The sequence below is a fragment of the Aplidium turbinatum genome, chromosome 3, assembly GCF_918807975.1.
Source record: "Aplidium turbinatum chromosome 3, kaAplTurb1.1, whole genome shotgun sequence".
In the NCBI taxonomy this organism is placed as follows: Eukaryota; Metazoa; Chordata; class Ascidiacea; order Aplousobranchia; family Polyclinidae; genus Aplidium; species Aplidium turbinatum.
The window spans coordinates 26,636,101-26,646,496 of record NC_137474.1 but is presented as its reverse complement, the minus strand read 5'-3'; the positions used below and the strand labels follow the sequence as shown (position 1 = coordinate 26,646,496).

The 10,396-nt window shown below is 40.8% G+C and overlaps 1 protein-coding gene across 1 annotated transcript; it reads left to right on the top strand.

Moving 5' to 3' along the window:
- Positions 1-1,587: 1,587 nt before the first annotated feature.
- Positions 1,588-5,799, top strand: LOC145766666 (uncharacterized). Its single transcript, XM_082578378.1, has one exon. It carries the CDS (start codon positions 1,588-1,590, stop codon positions 5,797-5,799), a length of 4,212 nt encoding a protein of 1,403 aa, XP_082434504.1.
- The last annotated feature ends 4,597 nt before the right edge of the window (positions 5,800-10,396 follow it).

Genomic DNA, 10,396 nt, shown 5'->3' with positions numbered 1-10,396 from the left:
GTAAAATAGTAGATGATGGTTTTGTAATGATCTATTCAGGCGGATGTAAACACATGCATGGAGTGGGAATTCTAATGAAGAAAAGCGTGGCATCTGCAATGATTGGGTATTGGCCTATGTCCAACAGAATTATAATGATGAAACTGCAAGGAACCCCTTTCAGCATAAATGTCATACAGGTATATGCACCAACACAAGATCATACAGATGAAGAAATAGAAAAATTCTATTGTAAGATATTTTCTCTTCACTTTCTAAGTTTTGAAGTTCACGTGTTTACGAGTGATAATATATTGATAAATGCCCTTTTTTGACGGCATAGTAGCTTTCTCCTGGCGATTGATCAACCGTAATTGATGTACTGGAAAGTTGCTTAGCTTAAAACTATATAGAAAAAACACTTTATTTTGGAAAACATTTTGGTGATTTCATATGCCCTTGCAAAACACGGTGGCTCCAAGTTTATTGTGACGTAACGATTTATTGAAATCATCGTCCCTTGGGATCTTAGTTTATCGCGTACGGAAACAACATTCCATGATTCATCGAAAATATTGTGTTCGATTTGTTGCTTCTTTATTATAATTTGGGAACTTCAAAACATGTAAAAATTTATCTTAAATAAGCCCACTTGTGCCTGAAATATTATCAGACAGTTTGTAGCCAACGTTGGGCAAAAGTTCTGTTCATCTGTGAACTTGGGTTGTTTTGTCAGCCAGTTCGGACTTATTTAGTAAGTCGAGATTTGTAGAATTCGGGCAAGCAGCTTTAAAGAGATTGCTTCATCTGAATTGTAACCGCATTGGAATCCTGTGTAAAGAATTTCAGACTGTTGCTGTTGTCGCAATTCACCGGCTTACTTGGCAAAAATTGAAAAAGACTTCTTTGATCACACTCCTGTTCTGATCACTCGGGATTGTGGTTTGAGAGACTGTTGGCAAAAACGTCAAGTATCATTGTTATTTCGCTCCAATTTAATAAACCATTTCCATCTATATTCGACAACAGTCGGATTGCCTTTGCGGTCGAGCCTAGTGATAGAGGATAATATCACATTAGTTTTCAATTTTCTGCCTTGAGTCGGCCATTAGTTTTCAATTTTCTGCCTTGAGTCGGCCATTAGTTTTCAATTTTCTTGCCGTGGGTCGGCAGATTTGTTTTCGTTATTCCTATTGCCTTTGGTAGGCAATATTAGTTTTCAATTTGTCGCCGTGGGTCGGCAAAGTAGTTTTCTTTATTTCTTGTTGCCTGTGTTAGGCAATAATTAGTTTCACTCTCTTGCCGTAGGTCGGCAGATTTGCTGTTTATTTCCCCTTGCCCTCTGTAGGCAAATTAGTTTCTCGTGCCCTAAAGTCGGCGCACTAGTTTTCGTGTTTCTTTTGCCTATTAGTAGGCAATTATTTCTAGTGTCGTTGCTGACTATCTGTTCACTGTTTTGCAAATTGCTTATCAAGAAACTGTCCTTGGATAGGTGATTTTTAGGCTTCCCGTTCCTTTGTTACTTTATTATCCTTCGTAAACTTGTGCCAATATTTGCGGTTGATTACTTCTCATCTTTTACATTGAAACTTTCTGCAGTAAGCAAAGATGTCTCAAACAACAGAAACTCCAATTGAGCAGGAAAATCCATCTTCTGAGGAAACCCAGAACCTTCCATCGGTTTCAGCGTCAGGTTCGCCGGAAACTCATGTCGAGGAATTCTCTCTGGACAAAGCCACGCGAGAAGACAAAAGGTTAGCTTCTTGGTTTGTTTTATGCCAGAAAGCTGCGAAAGCTAAGAGTGTCGTAGAATTTAAAAACGCTGAAGAATCGTTTCAGCGAGTTTATGACCGGCTGCTACCAATGATGGAAGATCACTTAAAAACTTTTAAATACGCAAATGATGACTTTTGCGAACTAGAGGCGATGAAGCAGGCTTGGATTCAAAGGAAATTAGACATTAGCGTTGCTCGAGCAGAACTGAGCGCCGAACCCGAGCCGCATGTCGAACGTTCAGCTTTGCGAGAAACGCCAGCGGCTAGTGTGGTGTATAGTCGCCGATCAAAGAGGTCTAGCCGCTCTCGCTCTTCCTGTAGCACGTCTGTCAGTGAAAGGCAGAGAACGGAGGCGGCGCTAGCCAAGAAGCTTGCCGAACTTAAGTTGAAAAGCATAGAAGAAGAGCAAAGATTGCGAGATCAAGAATCTCAGCTGCGAGCTCAAGAATCTCAGCTGCGAGCTCAACAAGAATCTCAGCTGCGGGCCCAAGAATCTCAGTTACAAGCAGATAGGGAACGATTCGAGGCCAAATTGGCTGTCGAGACAGCAAAAGCGCAGTTAGAAGTTTTGGACCAGTCTGAAGAATGCAGACGGTCCACGTCTCTAGCCAGCTTATGCGAGGACCATGTGGATTCTGGCACACCGAAGGTGCCGGACTGCCAGCCTGGTCTTGCGCTACCTGGTAGAGGGGGTGCCAGCATGCATGTGGGTCAGGTGGATCTCGGTACAGGAAAGGTGCCGGAATTCCAGCCTGACCGTGCGGTGACTGAAGTAGATAAAACTGTTCGCTTTCAGCCCTCCGATTCTGAAATTTTGCCTTGCATCGTGAAAGCTGTTGGCGAGGGCATGTGCATGCCTAAGCCAGAGCACATGACATTTTCAGGCGAGCCAATTGAGTATTGGACCTTTATTCGTCATTTCGAGACCCACTTGGAGAGTCGAGCTCACACCGATGGAATGCGAATGACTCTACTATTGCAGCAGTGCCGAGGTAAAGCCAAGCACTTGATCGAGCATTGTTCGATTATCGACTCCAGTGGAGGATACGCAGAAGCGAGGAAACTTCTGCACGACAATTATGGCGTGCCCCATATTGTCGCTAGGTCTTTCGTTACAAGGCTTACGGGAAGGCCTGATATAAAGAGCGAAGACGCGTTGGGCATGCGCGATTATTCCCAACTCTTACGTCAGTGTTCACTGGTGCTAGGGAAGCTCGAAAACTTGGGCGACCTTAACACAGTGGATACCATGGTGATGCTGGCTGCCAAGTTGCCGATGGAAACGCAGAAGGGCTGGAGGCGCCGCACTGCTAACATTATGCTGCAGTCAGGGAGACAAGCTACATTTAACGACTTTGTAGGGTTTGTGGAAGAAGAATCGAGAGTATTAAACGCTTTTGGAGGTTTACTATGCAGGTCGGTGAAACGAGATCAAAGGGTCCCAGCCAGCTCCCGATATACCCAGAAGAGCTCTTGTTCTGCCGTTGAAGCGACGGTTGCTTCACGGCCGAGGATGGCATGCTACCTTTGCAACGGACCGCATCCAATAGGTAGATGCAATGAATTTCTGAAAAAGTCAATTTCTAATCGCAGGGACTTTATTAGATACAAAGGCAGGTGTTACAACTGTTTTAGCGACAAACACGTTGTTAGGTCATGTGATAGACCACCGGCTTGCACAGTAACGGGTTGTGGACGTCGCCACAACACTCTGCTGCACGAGGAAATGAGACCTACTGGCTCGAGGCAGCAGATTGACTTTTCACAAAGTCCCAGTAACAATGATCAAACCATAGAAAATAGCAATAATGGCAGGCCAGCCACCATTGCTAAGTGCGAAACGCTGCCTGAGCAAAGGGATAATTTCTTTTTCTGCGTTATCCCGGTCAAGGTTTATTACGAAAATAAATGCTTGACCGTTAACGCATTTTTAGACACCGGAAGTGACACCACGTTTTGCACCACGTCACTGGTGAAGAAATTGGGTTTAAGAGGTCAGCCAGACAGAATCCAATTGACAACTGTGGGCCAAATGCCGAGATCGGTTGATTGCCGAAAATTAGATTTTAAAATTCGGCCGCTAGATGACACTGATGAGCTGGATATAAGACAAGCGGTGTCGCTGGACGATTTGGCGTTCAGAAACAATCGTCCTTTAACAGATTCAGATATAGAAGCATGGCCTCACCTGAAGGGTATCCAGTTCCCTCACCTGGATACTGAAGAGGTTTCCTTACTAATAGGCACTGACGTTCCATATGCTCATAGACATCTGGATTCGAGGTATGGAGGGAGAAGAGATCCCTGTGCATTAAAGACTCCTTTAGGATGGAGCGTGATTGGACCCGGAATCAAGCGGGCAAACTCAAAGCAGGCAATGGTTAATCTAATAAGCCAATATCAGGTACAGAACTTTCCGATAATCTTCAGGGACGTAAATTTCCCTACTTCAGTGAAGGACAGAAAGGTCCGTGATAATGAGCGCGCGGATGCGGCACGGTACCTCTCTCATGACCCAGTGCTCGACCAAAATAAGTCAGACGCAGAACAAATTGTTTCTGATTGTGTGGCCCAACATAGAGGAACGCCATTAGACAATGTATTGATGCAAGGGCCATTGTACCAGCCTGATGTAGACGAATGGAGGGAGCGGTTCCCTCAACTCTTTGAATTGCAGAGTTCCACTTTGCAACATTGTTTAAAGCCATTGCAGTTAGGTAGGGTGAGCATAGACCGACTGCATTACTTTTTCGACGCTTTCAATCAAAATTACAGCGCGATTTCGTATCCGCACTCTGTTAATGATAACTTTACAGACACCTTGAGGGTAGAAGGACGCTTGGAGAATACAGCGAGTCCTTGCAATATCAAACATCCAATCATTCTTTCGTATTCAAGTCAATCTAAAATTTCGTTTATTTTGAAGCAGAATCTCCATGTTGGTCATGCAGGAATAGCACACACTTGGACGTCTTTGCATGAGCGGTTTAACTTCTTCAAGGATTCCGCCGCTGTGCGGAAGATCGTTAGCAGCCATGTGACAACAGGAGAGCAGAAGATGACTGATCTACCTGATGTTTGTCTACGCTCTGAGAAGCTTCTTTTCAGTTCTGTCAGAATCGACTACTTCGGACCCTTCATGGTTAAGCAGGGAAGGAGCATGGTAAAAAGGTATGGATGCATTTTCACTTGCTTAACTATGAGGGCTGTCCACTTAAAGATTGCCTATGACATGTCTACTGACGCATTTCTTAACGCTTTTCGACGATTCGCTGCCAGACGGGGAAATCCTAAGGAAGTGTTTAGTGATAATGGCACCAATTTTGTCGGTGCACATCGCGTATTAAAGGATTGTTTGAGATCTTTACAGGACCCCAGCATTGAACAATACTTTCGACGAAAAGCCATGAGGTGGAATTTCAATCCACCAGGGGCGTCTCACTTCGGAGGCGTCTGGGAACGAATGATCCGCTCGGTTCGACGGATTCTCGACTTTATGCTCTCCAAGTTCGGCACACTGACGGACGACACGCTGAACACCTTCATGATTGAAGTGGAAAACATCCTGAACTCACGACCGCTGGTTCCAGTGAACTACAATTCGACGGATCAACAACCACTAACACCAAATCATTTATTACGACACAATTTGGAGAGTGATCCTCCAATGCTTTCCGTGAAGGCAAACGAAAAAGACTGCTATGCGCGACGACAATGGCGAAGAGTTCATTTCCTAGCCGATGAGTTCTGGCGAAGGTGGAAAAAGGAGTATTTACCGACAATCGCTTTGAGACAAAAATGGCCAGACCGAAAATGCAACTTCGAGACGAATGACGTCGTCTTAATTGTTGACGATAATTTTCCACGACGACGTTGGACTATGGGAAGAATCATTCATACATATCCAGATAAGCACGGAGTAGTGCGACAAGTAGATGTTCGAGTCGGTACCGGCATCCTGAGAAGGCCGATTGCAAAGCTGTGTCTTATCTGCAAGCCAGCCGAGGTCTCAGATGATCCTGCTATCGACACAAATACTGTATAGATCGAAGCAGTGCAAGAACTGCATTTTCATGCGCTTCTACGAAGCAATTGCCTGGATCTGAGGGCAAATAATAGACGCTTTGCTGATTTTATGTACGCTCTGCTGATCCGTTGCTGTGGGAACCCGATATACCGGAAGTCAATTGTGGATTGTATTTTTCGCGGTATCTACGCATTGTCGTTCCTGCATGCGGTGTGGAGACAACAATGAGTAGATACATAATGTTTCGTATCTGTGTTTTATGACTCGCTTCAGTATTGCAGCCGTAGAGTTTTTTGCCTTTACCCTTCGTAATTGCGAAAATATCTTGTTCCACGTTAAAAATAGGCTTGCATAGTTTTCCTATTTTTGGAGGGAGTGTAAGATATTTTCTCTTCACTTTCTAAGTTTTGAAGTTCACGTGTTTACGAGTGATAATATATTGATAAATGCCCTTTTTTGACGGCATAGTAGCTTTCTCCTGGCGATTGATCAACCGTAATTGATGTACTGGAAAGTTGCTTAGCTTAAAACTATATAGAAAAAACACTTTATTTTGGAAAACATTTTGGTGATTTCATATGCCCTTGCAAAACACGGTGGCTCCAAGTTTATTGTGACGTAACGATTTATTGAAATCATCGTCCCTTGGGATCTTAGTTTATCGCGTACGGAAACAACATTCCATGATTCATCGAAAATATTGTGTTCGATTTGTTGCTTCTTTATTATAATTTGGGAACTTCAAAACATGTAAAAATTTATCTTAAATAAGCCCACTTGTGCCTGAAATATTATCAGACAGTTTGTAGCCAACGTTGGGCAAAAGTTCTGTTCATCTGTGAACTTGGGTTGTTTTGTCAGCCAGTTCGGACTTATTTAGTAAGTCGAGATTTGTAGAATTCGGGCAAGCAGCTTTAAAGAGATTGCTTCATCTGAATTGTAACCGCATTGTAATCCTGTGTAAAGAATTTCAGACTGTTGCTGTTGTCGCAATTCACCGGCTTACTTGGCAAAAATTGAAAAAGACTTCTTTGATCACACTCCTGTTCTGATCACTCGGGATTGTGGTTTGAGAGACTGTTGGCAAAAACGTCAAGTATCATTGTTATTTCGCTCCAATTTAATAAACCATTTCCATCTATATTCGACAACAGTCGGATTGCCTTTGCGGTCGAGCCTAGTGATAGAGGATAATATCACACTATGACAATATAAACAATGTTTTATCATTTTTGCTCTGCGACCCCATTTTGAAAAATATATTTCTATGCGACCCCATTTATTTATTTATTTATTTATTTATTTACATCAGACTCAACATGGTCCATTTTACAATCAAACATAAAATGTAGAAACAAAGCAGATACTCAACTCCGAAGAGCTGAGTTGCATTGTACCACATACAAAGATTGATAGTAACAGTCTGTTGGCATTATTTCATAAATTCATTGATTGGAAAACAAGTTACATCGTGTTACAAACTGGTATAATTTTTACGAATGAGAGCTTGCAAAGTTGTGGAGAGCTGAGTTGCATTGTACCACATACAAAGATTGATAGTAACAGTCTGTTGGCATTATTTCATTAATTCATTGATTGGAAAACAAGTTACATCGTGTTACAAACTGGTATAATTTTTTACGAATGAGAGCTTGAAAAGTTGTGGTATTGTTATCAACGAATGCAGAGGTGATGCTGCGTCGTCTCCGCAGATTAAACAACATTCTGCAACAATTATTGTATCCAACACGTAAGCGATTACTATTGGTTGAAAAATAGTTGCACCATAGTTGACAGGCATAAAAAGGAATACAATAGGAACGAAACAACACATTTTTAACAGCAATCGAACATTTGGAAAACCTTGCTTTTAACATGTTTCCAGCACAATACAACGACCGTAATTGTCGTTTCGTGTCTTCATCATCGGATAGCAAGTCGTTAATTATTACTCCTAAATATTTCACTAGGTCTCAAAGCAGATACGTTTTTCATTTAAATATATGATCGGATTAAAGTCAAGTTTCAACATCTTGGATTTAAATAAAACACCAACAGTTTTGTTGCAATTAAAGTTTTGTTGCATTATGGGGACATCCACGTTAATGACATTAAAACGGATCATTTTGATCATTATATTTTCTTTTTCTTTCTGACTTTTCAATTGTTTTCTTTGTGCTTGCAATTGTTACCGCATGAATCTACGGAACCTAACCACTGATCCATAGTCAATTAATCTTGTAACTGGTTCCTTCAGAAACTAGTTGATAAGCTACTCTGAAATCATAATGCGAGCGATAAGGTTACTTTTGGTCAGCACGTTACAGCAATGATAGCGTAACAATGCATCAATTGTTACGATTGATTATATTTTATCGTTCGACATTTCGCACCGACGGTTGCGGTCAATTGACATCATGGCAAGACTACAACCCACCGGCACTAGAATTTCATTACGACCCCAAAATTTCATTACGCGACCCCATTTGGGTCGCGACCCATAGTTTGAGAAGCCCTGAATAGCCTACCAAAAGGAATGAAATTACGTTCATAATGGGAGACTGGAATGCGATAGTGGGAAACCAATATGAATTTACAGTAACAGGACATTATGGTTTGGGAGAAATGAACCAACGAGGAAGACGACTATTGGAATTTCGCAAACTCAATCAGCTGATAATAGCAAACACTTTGTTTCAACAACCACCCAGACGACTATACACATGGCATAGCCCTGGAGATCAATATCGTAACCAAATTGACTTCATTATGATAAATCAAAGATTCAAGAACTCAATAAAACAAGTCAAAACGTATCCAGGAGCTGACATACACTCTGATCATGACCCAGTTGTTGTAAAGGTGCAAATAAAACTGAAAAAAAGTGAAACAAAACCCCATTTTGGAACAGTTAGATATGAATCAACTTACGTACCACAAGAAGGTGACACTGAGAACATGATTGAAAACCAATGGTATAAAATACAAAAGAACTTGAATGATGCAAGCAAAAAAGTTTTAAAACAAAAGAAAAAAGCCTCAAAGCAACCATGAATGCATCAAGAAATTCTAGATTTGATGATAGAAAGAAAAAGAAACAAAGACAACAACATCCAGTATTTTAAGCTACATAAAGAAATAAATCACAAGTGTCAAACAGCAAAACAAAAGTGGTGGGATGAACATTGAACAGTGTGAAACTATAGAACAAAGCTACTCACAAGTCACGAGATATGCATCAAAAAGTTAAAGAAATGATTGGTAGGCTAATAGAAAGTCAAAAGCAAGACAAAACAGTTGCAACAAGAATAAAAACGGAAAAATGACTTTTGACCGAGATCTGGCGACGCGAAGATGGGAAAAGTATACAGTATTAGCGACCTGTATGGAGATGAGAGAGGAAATATTCCTGCTATTAATAATGAAGAAGGTGAACCAATGCTGGAATTTGAATTTGATGAAGCCATAAATGTATTGAAAATCCATAAAGCTCCTGGTAAAGATCAAATAACAACGGAAATGATAAGAGCTCTGGATTTTGAAGGACTGAAACATATTTATAACCTATGTAATAACATCTACATTCTACATGAATGGCCACATAGGGCCTACCACTAGAAATGAATGAATCCATTCTTGTCAAACTGCCGAAGAAGCCAAAAGCCACACAGTGTACAGAATTTAGAACCCTTAGTCTGATGAGTCATATACTAAACATTTTGCTGAGAGTTGTTCTCAGAAGAAATAGAAAAATCATCGAAAATGAAATTAATGAAACTAAAAGTGGTTTTATGCCTGGAAAGGGAACACGGGAAAGAATTTTCAATATGAGAATTATATGTGAACGTTACAACCAAATCAATAAAGATGTTTATACCTGCTTTATAGACTATGAAAAGGCCTTTGACCGAGTAAAACACGAAAAATTGATGCAATATTTGGCTGATATAGGTTTAAATGGAAAAGATCTGCAACTGATAGTTAATCTATATTGGACGCAAAAGGCGTATATTCAGATGGAAGATGGTTTATCTGGTGCAATGGACATAAAACGTGGAGTTTTCCAGGAATGTATGCTATCTCCATGTCTATTCAACCTGTATACTGAAATGATTTTCAGACAAATTGATGGAATGGAGGGTATCAGCATAGGAGGTATGAATATTATCCAACCTACGGTATGCAGACGATACTGTTTTATGGGCGGAATCAGCAGAAGCTCTCCGAACAATAATAGAAAAAGTGAACAATACTGGAAAGGAATATAGGCTAACAGGAAAATCAACCCAAGCAAGACGAAAACGATGATTATTACAAGAAAAGAAAATGTACCAACTTCCTACTATTGAGAGAATGCTGGTCGAGCAAGTCAAAAGCTTTACCTATCTGGGACATACAATAACTGAAAATGGCAGATGGGATACGGAAATATTGAGACGAATAGAAATAGCAAGAAACAACTTCGTAAAAATGAAAAAGACATTAACAACACGCAAAATTAACATCAACATTCGAAAACGAATTATGAAATGCTATATATGGACTACGTTAGTTTACAATGCAGAAACATGGACACTGTCATCACAAATGGTTAAACGAATTGAGGCATTTGAAA

Bases quoted from the DNA above. Each gene is read 5' to 3' on its own strand.
- LOC145766666 (XM_082578378.1), top strand. From the start codon at position 1,588: ATGTCTCAAACAACAGAAACTCCAATTGAGCAGGAAAATCCATCTTCT.